The following is a 16,708-nucleotide window of genomic DNA, read 5'->3' on the forward strand; positions in this document are numbered from 1 at the left end:
AAACAATCTGTGAGATTCGGGGAAGATGGTAGCAGTGGTTGCACTATAGCTTTTGGAAACTCCCAAATCCCTATGTGAAATAAACAGAACAATTAGATGGTGAAATGGAAACCATGTACAGCCCATCTCATGAGTTACCCTCATGAACCTCAAAATAAAAATGAATGAGGGCATACTACCAAGAACCATAAAACTACATGCTATCATCATATGTGCAGAGAAAGCACTGAAAGCAACACAGCAGGTTACAGAGCTGAAACCAAACAAATGCAAAATAGTCAACAGGTATTCACTGGAAATCAAATCAAAAACAGCAGAGAATTGGGAGAAGAGTGCTCATTCTAACAGTGGATGAGTGTGAAGGCCCTGATTTAAGGCTTCAGGGTCTGGATCTTCTGAAACCTTTTAAGCTCTCAAAACTAATCTGGTAAGTCTTCCTTACACTTGAGAGGGTCTATCTACATTGAAGAGAAACTGCTGGAAGTGGGGTCAAGAATTAGTGGGACAAGAGCAAAGGAGAATTGGGAAAGAGAAAATATGAATACATATAGGGGAGGGGACAAGCTAGGATAGCTCAGAAAACAAGTCACCGTGTTTTTTAAACAATACATGAACACAGTGGGATCTTGAACTAAATAAATTTAGGAAATCCATCTACTAGTAAATCAAGCCTCCTTATAGAAATTTAGAAAATATAAATTTACATAAAAGTAAGCAACAGAAAAGGATTGTGATCAACTCCCACTAAGATTATAACAAAGTATTCTCTACAGTGAAAGCTCACCAGTATAGACTACAATTTTAATATACCACTTCAAAATGAGCTGAAAGGCATTAAGAAAAGAATATTAAAAATAACATAATATAAAATAACATAAATCAGAATTAGAAAAAGTTCAGAAATGAGATTAAAGATATAAAAAAAAGAAAAGGAAAAAAATTCATTTAAAAATAGAGATAAAGTAAACTCAAGGCTAAAACAACCAAACTGAAACTGCTACCAAAAATCATATAGGAGAAGTCACCACTCCCAGCCTAATAGTTTTATATTCCCAATGTCCTATTGCATATGAGGCTTTCTTGTAATGCAAATATACAAAGATAGGTAGCGTTTTATAAGAGTTCTTCATGCTGCTTCCTAGAGACTTATTTTAGAGATACTAATAAATAAGTGCTTTAATAAACAAGGGCGCACATGTTTGTTCCTCACAGTATGATCTATCGACCAGCAGCAAGACCCTCCTCTGGGAGCACATAAGGAATGCCCCACTTCAGATCTCCTGTATCATACTCGGCTTTTTAACAGGAACCCCAAGAGAGATTTGCATACATATTTGTATACACAAGAGAGTTTGAGAAGCTTTGGGCCCAGATCACATGCTCTACTATTTATTTTAATTATTTATAGCTTGTGAGCACTTAATTGGTCAATAAGCTAGATGAAAATATTCTTTCTACACAGTAGAGGTATGGAAGTTATTAAAGAGCTGAAAGTATACCCAACTTGTTTCTACATGATGCCCTTTAGCAATTAATCCTGAGGGAGACTATACCAATTTTGCTAAGCATTCTGTTTATTTGCAACAGAATGTTATAAAAATAGACCTGAATATAAATATGGTTTCTTTTTGGCTTTATGGTCACCTATATGAATTTGAGCAAGTCATAATAAAATATATCTGGTGATATGCTCTTAAATTTTAATTTTTTTCTTCCTTTAGTGATCATCCAGTTACACTTAACACTGTCCTAGTCAAAACAGACCATAACTTTGTTTTATGTCCTCTGGTGGGGTATAGATTTAGTTATGAGATTTGCAGAACAGGTGGCTGATTTGGAATGCATGCTAGGAGGCTCCTCAAGCTTTCACTAATAAGTCATCCCTTTTCACCTCAGTGATTTAACATCAGTTCTGTGTCTAAGCCAAAGCAATGAAAATCATTTCTTAGGCATTCAAGGACAAACCCTTTTATTTCAATTCTATTATTTAAATTCATGAATGTGATATATAACTTTTCAAGGGAATGAAAAATGACTTTAGATGATTCATTGATATCCAGATTCCATTAAATAATCTTGTTAACAAAATAGCAAGCAGCCAGGATGAGTCTCAATTTTTTAAGGACCGAAATGGAAATGTATAATCAGAATAATATTCATAGTGATTATATATTAATTGAAATACATTTAACTTCAACGTATACTTCATTTCTAGTTAGTATAATTTTCATCATGAGTGTAAAAACTGCAGTGGACGACAACTTCAAAATTTTACAATTTTGGGTATTCTACAGGATGAGGATGTGTTTCTTTGTGAATTTTTCTGATTTATTACGCAGGGTTTTACATAACCTTTCAGTATTAGGCACTTGTATAATACAGGGTGGGGCAAAAGTAGTTTTATAGATGTGAGTACCTGAAACAGTTTATTCTTTATTAATTATGGTATTATTTTTTTCACATGAACAACTGTAAACGTACTTTGCCTTGCCCTGTATAAATCAAAGTGTATAGTCATTATTCAAGATTATTTTCACTATGTCACAAAGGTTCGACTCTAAGTAACCTTATAAAGATGATTTATTTTTAGTGTAATTGAATAAGGTAAACACAACAAGCTACTTAGTTATTTTCAGTACCTTTTCTTATATTTGGGATAATTCATTAATAGGCTATTTGTCAACACTTTGCAAAGTAAGCTGAATACACTTTAATGAAATTTGATACAACTTTAATTTTAAAAAGACTACATAATTTTAATGTACATATTTGGAACTGTTATTAATGGAAACAAATTTTATATGCTTGCATTACTTGTTTGAAATAATTTGTATTTAAATTTAAAAATCATCAACTAGACAACATAAAATAATACAAAATAATCTATATGATATAAATAAATACATAATTATAGTAGTTCTGGAAAGAAAAGTAAAGATTGCATTTTCTAAAGAAAATGCCACTGATAGTATGTTTTTGAGTTCTTTCTAACCTCAATTCCTACTTGAAATTTTGAAGTGAAGGTGATTTATCAGGAAAATAAATTTGAGAAAGCCAAGAATTTTCACTCACTCTATAATCCTGTACAGAAGTTCCCCCACTTTATCCATAAAAGATACATTTGGAGACTCCTGTGGATATCTAAAACCACAGAGTACCAAATCCTGTATATACTATTTTTTTCCTATACATAGACACCTATGATAAAGTTTAATTTATATCTTAGGCGCAGTAAGAGATTAACAACAATAATAAAATGGAATAATGCATAATATATTTTAAAAAGTTATGTTGATATGGTGTCTCTTTCTCTCTCAAAATATCTTATTGTACTATAGTCACCTTTCTTGTGATGATGTGAGATGACACTATGCCTATGTGATGAGATGAAGTGAGGTGAATGACATAGGCATTGTGGCGTAGTGTTAGTCTAGTATAAGGGATACTTAAACACAAGCACCATAATACTGCAACAGCCAATCTGATCATCACGTTGGCTACTACTAGTATTTAACTAATGGTGGGTAGCATATACAGTGTGGGTACAATGGACAAAGGGATGAGATTTCACTATGAGATTTTATTATGCTACTCAAAATTGCATGCAATTTAAAATTTATGAATTATTTTTGGCATTTTCCATTTCATGTTTTTGGACCATGGTTGAAGGGTAACTGAACCCCCTAAAACTGTATGTGGATAAGGGGGGCTATGATATTACTAAATACAGTTTATCCTAGAACAATTTGAAGATTAGGGCCACCAACCTCCATGAAAATCCACATATAACTTTTGACTTCCTAAAAACTTACTAATAGCTTACTGTTGACCAGAAGTTTTACCAATAATATAAACAGTTGATTAACACATATTTTGTATGCTACATGTATTATACACTGTATTTTTATAATAAATTAAGGAAGAGAAAAGAAAATGTTACTGAGAAAATCATAAATACATTTACAGTACTATATGTATTTCTTGAAAAAAATCTGCTTATAAATGGACCTGCACAGTTCAAATGCATATAGTTCAAGGGTCAATTTACAATTATTCTTCAGTGGCTAACAAAATATAATTTTTATTGTGCTATGCATGTGAAATGCACTATTCTCTTCCAAGGTCATTGGTAATATCATGATGTAGATGTATTGGCAGAGGCTCTTCTAAGGTTAGTTACTAACAAATCCAAAAATACAACATAAACAATAGAACAAACAAGTTTGATTTATTCTAGGCTATAGAAGATCAACCAACATTTTTTTTTCTAGAGTCAGTGACTTGATATTCCAATGTGTTATCTCTCTATTTCTAAGTTAATATCATTGAACTTTAATAATTTCTGTTTTGCTAAGCCTACTTCCTAAGAGAACACATAGAAGAGGAATGTTTTTAAACTGGACAGGTACCTAATTGACACAGGTCAATGGGTAGGTACCATACCCTTATCGCTGTTATGATGCAGTGGGTAGTTTGTAGAACAGGGAAGAGTTGAGAGTTGAGAATAGAGGCAACAAAAGGCTAGAGATCTGAGTCCTGGATTCTTTAAATATTTAGAACGTGGGAAGATGAGGAGAACCCATTAAAGAGAAGAGGAAGAATGTCTCACGAGATAAAAAGAACCTAATGGTAAACAGTCCTTAGAAAGATAGCCTTTGGGTGACTGAATGAGAGGTAATGCAGCAGGGCCTAGGGATCAGAATGCTGAATTGGTACTATGGATACACCAGTCTCTACAGACCCATGTCTAACTCCTCTGCAGAGGCGTGTTGGGAACACCTCTGGGAAATAAGTCATATGAACACGCACTTAACAGACTTAGTCGTCATTTACAGATTTCTCAGTTAAAGTAAAATTATTTTTAAAAGTTCTAAACATCCTCGCCGTTGGGGTAAGGGGGAGAGACCAACCAAAGGACTTGTATGCATGCATATAAGCCTAGCCAATGGACACAGACACCAGGGTGGGGGTAAGAGCATGAGTGGGGGTGTGGGGGGACAATGGGGCGATAAAGACACATATGTAATACCTTATTCAATAAAGAAAAAAATTTTTAAAAGTGCTAAACATGCTACATCATAACAATATGTGCAATGATGAATATGACAATAGGCAAAGGAGAAGACAATTCAAAGACTTAAAATCACCTTACTATTTTTGAAAGTCTGGTATCTGAACCAGCTTGTATGGCTAAAAGAACGTTTTTCCACTGGGGTTTAGAACCTGTGTCAATTAGGTACTTTGAAAAGATGCAGGTATCAGAGATAAACTGAAACAAAGGCTTAAAATCATTTCAATCCTGTGAATCAGGCCACCAGTCAAATATACATACCTGTGTAAAAGACCCAAATTCAATAAATAAAAATATAAAATAAGTTTCTGTAACATTGGAATTTTAAAACCATTCCACTGAATTAAGAAAATATTTTCAATTTCCTAAGTGAGAACACTACATAAATGGCTGTTTTATAAGAAACATGACAGTTTACATTTAATAATAGTCTACATGAGGGATACAAATGAAATAGAAAATTGATTCAAGTGACAGTAAAATATTTAAAAACCTGGACATTTGCACAAATTGAGCAAAATCATTACATTCACATGACACAATTATTTCTTATAATTATATAAAGAAATAAATTCATTTTTGAGGTGGCAAATGGACTGTGTTCAACTTATGTTGTATTTTACAAAGAATAAATATCAGTGTAAGGTAGAACTAATGGTGTATTTCAAGTTCTAAACACAAAGGACGCCCTGGTAAGCTTTCTTTAAATATTTTAAAGTCAGTAAGACCATGTAAAACTATGTGTTAACTTGCTTTACCAACATATCAAACTAGCCAAACACAGGAAAAATATTATAGTGCTTTATGAAAACAGAAATATGACCTACCTTTGCTACTCTCCCTGTCCCTCTCTATTTCAGCATGCTATCCACACTGGCTTCCTAACCACTTATTAAAAATTGAAAGGCAACAGCTATAAACTCTTAGAAACATAACCAGCAAGCCATTGACAGCAGATGGGGATTTTTTTGCTGAAAACAATGTATATCTTAAATCTTCCCAGATCTGATGGATAGTTGCTTGTATCATACCTGTCCATTTCAGTAGTAATTGAAAACAGGATTTTGAAGTAAAAATTCATTCTTGCCACCTTGACAAGTATGGATCTGTGAGAAAACTGTTAGTAGGTGAATATCCTCCATTGTCTCTACTTCTCTTGTGAAACAAACAAAAGGTTATCTGTTTTTACATAAGAAGTTCTTGAGCTTATAAATATGCTCAAGTGAAAAATTCCTATAAAATTGCTAACTCTGTATATACACACATACTCACAATCAATATTAGAATGAAATTTCAACCTAAGCTATTTATTCTAATACTTTTTATGCCTTAATATTCAAATGGCAATGAAATTATAGTACATATCAGTATTAAGGATAGGATAAAAATGAAAGATTACTCAGTAGTGCCCTAATACATAAGTATCATAATTCTAAAATACAGTGGAGGACATTTTAACTCAGTAAAAATTTTTTTTTAATAAAACCATTTTGTTTTCATTTTTTCTTCTTGTGATAAACTGTATTAAAACAAATAACAAAAACACATATCCTTATCTGTTCCTACAAAAGCAGAAGATATTTAATTTTCACTAGGAAATTGTATTAATTATATTAATACATTAAATTTTGTGGCCTTTGTTCAGTTGCTGCGCCAAGTGTACTAAATCCATTTACCTTCTATGTTAAATTTCTTACTGTGTTTAACAGAAAAATATATTTATTTGCATTGATTTTTATCCTTGATTTTACACCTCTTTTGGCTTCTACTCCTTTATCCAATGTTTGGCTTATAAATAAGGTGCTAGAAGGAATGGGGCATTGATGCTTGAAACATTAGTAGTGTTCTACATTAACTACAAAAGAGTAAAAAGCAAATAAAATCTTCTCCCACCATGACATGTCCAACAGACCCAAAATAGCCTGTTGTGGTTTGGAGGGGGACTGTCAGGCCAGTCTCCACAGAAGGCACAGGTCCAGAGATTACTTTATAAAGCAATTATCTTTGGTATGACCGGAGATAAATGAGTACTTGAAAGTTAGCTGCTCGGGGTACATTCACTTGCACACATTTCTCAGTTGATGACTTTGGTTGTCTCACCCATGTCAACAAATGTATACACATCACAATGGAGAATGTCTATTACTCATTTTGTTTGTTAACACAAGGAAACTAAATTCATTTGATGATTTTTGTTTAATTTGGCAGTTCCATCTTTTGTGATATTGATCGGTCCAGCTATACCAGAAGTGTTTTCCAAACCCATACAATCAAAATGAAGTGAATGATTGGTGAATATTTTTGGAAAACCAAATTCATAAGAGTTAAATCCAAGTAGTTATTGTTTTTGTTTTGTTTTGTTTTGTTTTGTTTTTGTGTGTGTGTGTGTGTGTGTGTGTTTTACCATAACAAACATATAGTTAACCAATTTCTTTGCAATTTGGCAATAATGAAAATCTATTAAATAAAATAGTTCGATATTATGGCATGATAATATTAAAATGCCGTATTTATTTATTTATTTATTTATTCATTTATTCATTTATTTATTTATAGGCCTTAGCCATCCTCGTTTAACATTATTCACCAATATACATTTATTATCCAACCTTCCAGTTACTAGTTTGATCATACCTTAAGGATGATCTCACTTTAAAACCTTTAATTCTCAGCACTGATGATCATTCACTCGTTTCTCCTACAAAAATGTTACCACCATTTAAAAGCCATAAGTTAAAAATAAACAAAACCCCAGGCATGTATGTCCTAAATAACTAAAAGTAGGTTCATTTTCATTTTCAACTCCTCTTGCATGCTTCTTAATTTACTGTCATTATTACTTTACATTCATAACAATAATTATCCTTAACTATATTTCAAAATTGATTCTTTAATAATAGTACTAGAATCATAACTTACAGTCTGTGATTTTTAGTGTCCTCTTTACTTCTCCGCTTCCTGATCCCCCACAACCATCTTCATCGTCACAGTCCCCGCTGACCTGTTCAACCACGCCGCCACCACTGCCCAGGTGAACTTCCCACTTGTCCGGTTTGGGTGACCTACCCTGTAACAACTAAATATGGATTAAAAAAATATATTAAGAGCAAATTCAAATCATTTAAAAATGCTATTAAGGAACATGTATAGAAATTAGGATTATGTTCTTATGTGGGTGTTCTATTTTGATGTAGACACTGTACTAAATCAAGTGTATAAGAAAAGTAAAAACTACTGAAATCATAATAAATAATGTGCAAGGTTTTACAGCCAAAAAGGCTATGATCTGAATATTAGCTCTGTGCTAAAGCTTTGGAAAGCACATAAAACCAGGTCTTCTTGCTCAAAAGCAAGAAGTTTGGCTAGAGGATCCTTTGTTTCTGAATAAACAATGTTTAAGCGCAATAAATCAAACTCCAATGCAACACAACTTCCTTTGCAGTATATTACAGTATATTCTGCTGTTTCTTAAACCAACAATCCAAAATTTCTCAAAAATTATTTTACTAAACTGGTACTATTCTTCCAGAAAAAGGTTAAAAGAATTTTAGACATATACATTTTTAGCTTTAGTTCTTGGATCAAATACATAGTCCAATGCATATAGCACAGAACTAAACCTTGGAACAAAAGACTTATGCCCTACTTCCATTTCTATAAGTAAGTTAAGAAATTTAACCAACTTCTTGGTTCTCAAGCATTTCATTTATTTTTATGAGCAAAATAGATGGAATAGCTATTTTCCCTAGAGCACAAGAGTGCTGGTAATATTTTTGAATAATATAAATGCCTGAACTCCTTTAAAAAAAGGTGATGTTATAAATAATAAACTATTTCACTTAACACAAAAGCTGAGTAAAATGATCCAATGATATTTACCCCTCTAAGGCAGTTCTGGAGAACACATGACCAGACATGAGCACTAGAGGGTACTGCTATATTATGAATGAAATATACCTCTGCTGAACACTTAATGGTCATTTACATTTTCAAGATGTTTATGAAAGCATTATGGTTGTTACTTCTAAGGGATTTTCTATATAATAATATTGATTATCAGACAGTAATTAAATGCACAACCCAAGGAAAGAAATTTATATTGAAAAAATAGAGTGAAATATTCTCCATATACCTAAGACAATATGTTTAGCATTTAAAGAACATTTACACTAAGCAACTACACTTTGACAATTCATAAGAGTTCCAAAAAAGGTCATGAATTCTGAAATATTATAGTCCCTTAAAATGTATTTTTTCTAACAAAAATGAAATGCTAAAACAACAGCAATAATTTTTAAATTCTTATCAGAATTTATTTCTATGCATCAGCATTTTACCAAATTTATTAATAGGTATTTAATTTAAAAAGAGGGCTTCCTTTACGGTCAAGAGGATTTAGGCAACAATAAGTTACTATGTTTAACGCACTCATGTGTGTGCTTCTTCCTGCAGGAGAGAAACAGATATATAACAAAGCACATGCAAATCCAAAATCCAAAACAAGAAAGGAAGGATAATGGCATTGTTTTCTACCATTTGCCATTTGTTATTTAGCATAATCATAAAGGCCTTGGTCTCTGAGGTCTAACATACTTAGATTTGAATCCTGATTCTAACATATATTAACCATGAGACAATGGACATTATATAAATTACTGAATAACCGGCTTGTTCCCTCATATCTAAAATATGGACAATGATATACCTGAGCCATTTTTGTTATTGTGAGAAAAAAATACACATAAAGTACTTTGCACAGTGTTGGGAAATTAAAAATTAATATATTATTATTATCTACTTTAGTATGTATTTTATTACAATATTACTTAAACACCCCCAGCACTTAAAGAATTCAATTAGGTGAGTTAAATTAAATTATTTCTAAGTATTACCTGATAAGTACAACAAAAATAAACTTTCTGGTGATGTGTTATCCCCTTTTGCTTCTAATATTCTTTCTCAACACTTTTCCATTTTAACTTTATTTTCTCTTTACTTCCCTATTATTATTACAATATTTTATTGGTTTCTTGGCAAAACAAAGATGGCATCTTAGGAACAACACCTACAATATACAAGTCATAAAGACCCAACCCAACAAATTTGAACTAAAAAATACCACATGATCTCACTCATTTGTGGAATATAACGAACATTATAAACTGATGATCAAAAATAGATACAGACGCAGAGCAGCATCAAACAGACTGTCAAACTATAGTAGGAAAGCAGTGGAGGGTTGGGGGGAGGGGGTGGTTTAAGAGATCAACCGAAGGACTTGTATGCATGCATATAAGCATAACCAATGGACACAAGACACTCGGGCGGGGGGGTGGTGAGGGCATGTGCCAGGGGTTGGGGGAGGCCGGGGGGAGGTCAATGGGGGAAAAAAGGAGACATGTGCACTACTATTTGTAATATTTTAAACGATAAAATAAAAAATAATAAAAATGAAAAATATAAAGGGAAAGATACTGCATGTAAATCAAAACTTACTATTTTAAGAAATTGGTTTTGGTTGAAAGCAATTAAATATATTAATTGCCGTAACCGGTTTGGCTCAGTGGATAGAGCGTCGGCCTGTGGACTGAAAGGTCCCAGGTTCGATTCCGGTCAAGGGCATGTACCTTGGTTGCGGGCACATCTCCACTAGGGAGTGTGCAGGAGGCAGCTGATGGATGTTTCTCTCTCATCGATGTTTCTAACTCTCTATCCCTCTCCCTTCCTCTCTGTAAAAAATCAATAAAATATATTTATAAATATATTAATTGTTAGAGAATTATTCATTTATTTATAGTGACTTATAAAGATAATTGATAACATTGTTTTAAAGAAAACTTTTTTTTGTTTTTTACATTTTTTTCTAAATCACTGAAGTAATCTAAGAAATATCTATAAGACACAGGAATTCACATTTTTAAAAGAGAGAACTATACCAAACTATATTTTAATTTAAATATCTGTGTTGGGTAGAATTGTAAAATAGGCCCCAAAATGATCCGCTCTCATCTCTGGACTATGAATATAATGTCATTGTCATATCCGCTAAATTACATGGCAAAAGAAAATTTGCTAATGTAATTAAGGTTATAATTCAGTTGAATTCAAGTTCATCGAAAGGGAGACCCTATAGGTGGACCTACTGTAATCACATGAGTTCTTTGAAAGCTGAAAATTTTGCCTGGCTATCAGCATAAATCAGAGAACTTTGAAGCTTTGGGAGGGAGGAAGGATGATTGGACTTTAGAGATCAGGCTGTTGGCCTTGAAGGTGTAAACTTGGATGTCGTGAGAGGGACTGTGAGAGATTCTGCCAAAAGTCCTGCTGCCAGCAACCTCTAGTTGCTGAGAGTGATCCACTTTACAGCCTTCAAGGAAGTCAGCCTTCAGTCCCACAACTGAATTGTATCAACAACTTAGCTGAGTCTATAGGAGGATTCTCCCCATTATTCTCCAATTGATTCAAGGTTGACTGACAACTTGATATAATTGTTGTTCCCAATTGAGGCTTGTGAGACCCTAACCAGTGGTTCTCAACCTTCTGGCCCTTTAAATACAGTTCCTCATGTTGTGACCTAACCATAAAATTATTTTCATTGCTACTTCATAACTGTAACGTTGCTACTGTTATGAATGGTAATGTAAATATCTGATATGCAGGATGGTCTTAGGTGACCCCTGTGAAAGGGTCGTTCGACCGCCAAAGGGGTCGCGACCCACAGGTTGAGAACCGCTGCAAGCAGAAAGCCCTGAGCAATGAGCCCACCTGGACTTCTAAACTATGGACCTATGCATTCATAAATAAAAGTTTCCTTAAATTACTAAACGTGGTAATTTGTTGTGCAGCAACAGAAAATGAATACACTCTCTAACCGCCACTTACATCTTGGGCAATGTTTTCTTCTGGTCTCTTCGGATTCTCTAGCAGTGGTCGGCAAACTGCGGCTCAGCAACCGCGGCTCATGAGCCACATGCGGCTCTTTGGCCCCTTGAGTGTGGCTTTTCCACAAAATACCACGTGCGGGCGGGCGCGCACGTACAGTGCAATTGAAACTTCGTGGCCCATGCGCAGAAGTCGGTATTTTGTGGAAGAGCCACATTCAAGGGGCCAAAGAGCCGCATGTGGCTCGTGAGCCGCAGTTTTCCGACCATGGGTCTAACATATTGCTCAGGATAAAATGTCGACATATCCATAAGACGACACCTTACTGAAAAGATTATGCTATAGGATTTGACCCAGTCTCTATCTTTCAGGTTCTCTACCTTTTTCAATGCCTCTCACTTTTTTCCAATTCTCTGAGCAAGAGATATAATTGTTGTTCCCAATGATCAACTTATCCAGCTATATCCAGATCAATGTGACCCATGCTGTCAGGCTCCCAATAATCCCATCTCCCTCTAGCAGGATCAATACTGCTGTCTCCTCTCTATGAAGGTTCTGCCTTACAATGCTCATTTTCTTGCTTCTCAGTTATCATGCATCCACAAATGTTCATTTTCATTCTCACAATTACAATAAAACTTAACTTGTAAAAAATCCCAATAAATTTCCCATCAACCAAAATAATAGGATTTTCACAGTAAGATCCATGTTCAAAATCTCACATCTTTTTAAAAATATATTTTTATTGATTTCAGAGAGGAAGGGAGAGGAAGAGAGAGATAGAAACGTTAGTGATGAGAGAAAATCATTGATTGGCTGCCTCCACACTGGGGATCCAGCCAACAACCTGGGCATGTGCCCTGACTGGGAATTGAACCATGACCGCCTGGTTCTTAGGTCAATGCTCAACCACTGAGCCATGCCAGCTGGGCAAATCTCACATCTTTTGAACTAAGCTATTTTGATTTCTTCTGAGTTTGCTCATCTTTCTCCTCACATCAAAAATAAAGACGTTTCAATTAACAATGTAAATCCCCTATTCTTTAAAAAAATAAATAAATAAAAGACGTAAGTTTTACCTGGCTATCAGCATAAATCACAGAGATTGTAGCTTGGTGACAGGGGAAGGAGGATGGGACTTTTTAGTCTCTTTCTGGGAACCCATCCTGACAAATTGTGTTCTCATCTGTATACAAATTACACTCACGTCTTTGTTTATAGCCCTTATTAACCTGTAGTTCATTTCTAAGTAAGGCTCGGATATAAAACATACTCTACCACTTTGTATATTAAAGTAGAACCATTCGTCTCCACTAGTAATGCGTCACCGCAACTTATCTTCCCAACTCCTTTTTCTGCTGTGGACATCAGTCCCTCTCATCTACTAACACCAGCTTATTTCTCCCTAATCAGTACTTCTGCCATGCCATTTCTCTGCCTTAGCACTCTTTGTGACTCTTTACTATCAAAAACCACTGGTTCCCAACATGCCTGGAGGATAGATATCAGTCCAGATAGATGAGTCACAGAAAGAAGTCTGATGGTAAAATGTTTGAGGAATTCATGCTATGGCCCCTTCTTGGTATCCCTGAAGAATTTGACAGGAAGCAATTTTGTTTAGTTTAGGTTCACCTCTCATTTTCCAAATTTACATAAGCAAATTAACCCCTCCTCCACTGAAATACTTTTGGAAATGTAGCCTAAAAGAGAAGTTCAAATTTAGCTTGCAGTCAAGGTCCCATATATGATATAGTTTTAAAAGAAAATATGTCTAAACACTGCCCACTGCCCCCAGCACCCAAACTCAGCCACACAGCATTGTGTTTTTCATACAGAAATTATATGAATGCATAGTCTACAATTTGTTTATGCTTGTTTTATAACTCCTCGCTCCTGAGTTTTGTTTTTCCTTCACATAGAATAACCCCTTTGCTCTTCTTCAACTTATTACAGTATACCTAATTTTAACTTTAGCTCAAATAACTTATTTTTCCAGTCCACACATTTTTCTCTGACCTTTTAAATGTGTGTACCATTCATTGACAATTAACTTTCTTGGGCATATGCTATTGGGAAATATGAGATTTTGAATACAGATCTTACTGTGAAAATCCTATTATTTTGGTTGATGGGAAATTTATTGGCATTTTTTTATAAGTTAAGTTTTATTGTAATTGTGAGAATGAAAATGAACATTTGTGGATGCATGATAACTGAGAAGCAAGAAAATGAACATTGTAAGGCAGAACCGTCATACAGAGGAGAGAGCAGTATTGATCCTACTAGAGGGAGATGGGTATTATTGGGGACTAACAGCATGGGTCAGATTGATACTGGATATAGCTGGATAAGTTGATCATAGGGAACATGATTTAATCATCATGTACTCACCATCATGATCATAGGGATTTCAACATTGTTGATGCTAAATAAACAAGGTTTAATTTATTTATTTTAGCTTTGAAAATAATTTATTATATTTACCTTGTCTTCAATGCCCTTTACATCTAAGTCAATAAAGGGCTTTCACTTTTACTCAAATCTTTGGAGGCCATAATGTTCTAGAATAACTTTGGATTTATGCTTATTGACTGGAAGATTGATTCATTATTCATTCAGTGACATCTATTGAGCACATACTATACAATGTGTATGCGTTTTGAAAGATATACATTCATATAAATTGGAATTCATACTATGTTTTAGTTCTTAACAAGTGCTCAGTATATACCTTACTGTACTTCCAATTTGGCATTCATGAATATGCAATAATTTAGAATTAAAATAAAAGAAATAATATGAAGTCAGATAAAAAGGAGCACTAGACTAAAGACTTAGTTTTGCAATCTTGCTAAATTATTTTTCTCTTTAATCCTTAATAAGAAATAAATTAAAAACAATCTCATTCCTGAGTAACTGGAAACATGTTTTGCATCTGTAAAGTGGGAGAAAAAAATATTTATTTGAAAGATCTAAGAAATTATTTAAACAAAAATTTGACATTAAAATACCATATCAAGAAATATTTCCCAAACCTATCTATTTGACATACTAATTCCTTTTAACTAAAAGAAAAGGGAAGTTTTAATTACCTTTTAAAATGAATATGTAACAATATTTTTCAAATAATTGATTTGTGCAAAAATATTATTTTTTCTAGGATGTGGAGGGAACTTTAGCTTCAGGATTTGGGTCATCAGGTAATGAAATCCTCCCCCCTTCTTTCAGGGAGGACCAGTCCTTTTCAGTCCTCTCCTCCCCCAATGTCTCTTAGAGATAGCATGCGAATCACCCCAGCCCCCCAGCCCCCTGATCTTTTGGCTTCACCCAAACAGCAAGTGTTATTTCACATTCCACACTGAAACCACTTCCATCAAAGAGGAGCCCTCCTCACATGTCTTTAATAAAACAAAAGGGTTTCCACATGTGCACATTTAAAGGAATATTCACAAACAAAATGACTATAGAATGATAATGAAGCCAATTTCTATAAATGTCACATGAAAATAAGTAATATTACAACAGACACACTCATACCACCTCCTGTTACAAATATCTCTTCATTTCCCCCACATACATGAATAGCTGTTGAATATATTCATAAAATATAGAACATATAAGAATTTTTCAAAACTTAAAACTTCAAATGAATTTAACATTACTTCTCTGGGCTTACCTGTTTTGCATCTGTAAATTGGGAGAAAATATATTTATTTGAAAGATTTTTGTGAGTTATTATTTTGGTTCAATTATGCAAACTGCAAGCATACTTCAAGTGTTCATTATTATCATTATAACCAGGAGGAAATGGTATTGCTGATTCTTTGAAGGAGGGAACATATGGGAGTAAAAATGCCCCTTCATCTTCATACTACCTTGAATGATGTCATTTTGAACACTTGAACCCTGTCATAAAAGGTAGAAAGTTGATCGATACTTGTGCATTTCTAGAACAATTATAATAAAGGGTATGATTTGAGTCCCAGCCACACATTGTGCGCCTTTAAGCAAATCACGTAAGCCCATTAAAACTCATTTTATTCTACTGAATAATAATGCAAGGGAGGCACTTCATGACCTTTAAAGCAATATGCTCATTTAGAGTGTCTGTGCAAGACACTGCACCCATAAAATTGAGAAGTAAACAAAGTGAGAGTAGAGTGAAAACAAAAACAAATTTTAGGGTGTTCCTAATACATGCAGTATATGCCTTTAGCTGATTAGCTGAAAATAGTCATTTTTGATGACGGATGCTTCCTGCTTATGTTTAATTGGTTTAGGAAGCTCATTAGGGATGCTATCTTGGAGAATGATTTTGGTGGGTAGAATATCTGATGACTCTAAGGCAAATGTATTTCTTTCAACTGGGGAATTAATCTCTCAGTAGGCTCGATTTGCTTTTTATTAACTGGCACTATTCCATGGTCTCAATAGTCTTTCAAACCAATAAATTCTGGCAATAGGTGGCTCACATACACAATGTGTTTACTGTGAAAGAGAAACATATTCATCAAATTCAAAAATCTCTAAACATGAGAGCAATTGAATGTACTTCAAATCCTATATATAATGATATATCTCTAAAATATTTCCTCGATCCTCTTACAATCGTTTATACAGATTTACAAGAAGCGAAGGCATTTAGAAACTCTTAGTCATCATATATGTACCTCTAGTCAATAATTCAAATGTAGACATGGTAAAATCTGCTTTTTCAAAATGAATTTATACTATTGATGGAAATATGTAAGTGCA

At 33.9% G+C, this 16,708-nt stretch overlaps 1 protein-coding gene across 1 annotated transcript in view; it reads right to left on the reverse strand.

The window, feature by feature from the left end:
* The window catches only part of GPC5 (glypican 5), a 1,310,602-nt gene that overhangs the window by 646,450 nt on the left and 647,444 nt on the right, over positions 1-16,708 (reverse strand). The window contains exon 7 of the mRNA XM_036301000.1: positions 7,991-8,147. Coding sequence (XP_036156893.1) covers positions 7,991-8,147 — 157 coding nt within the window. The remainder of the gene's footprint in view (positions 1-7,990; positions 8,148-16,708) is intronic.

The sequence above is a fragment of the Myotis myotis genome, unplaced genomic scaffold (genome assembly GCF_014108235.1).
Source record: "Myotis myotis isolate mMyoMyo1 unplaced genomic scaffold, mMyoMyo1.p scaffold_m19_p_3, whole genome shotgun sequence".
Classification (NCBI taxonomy): Eukaryota; Metazoa; Chordata; class Mammalia; order Chiroptera; family Vespertilionidae; genus Myotis; species Myotis myotis.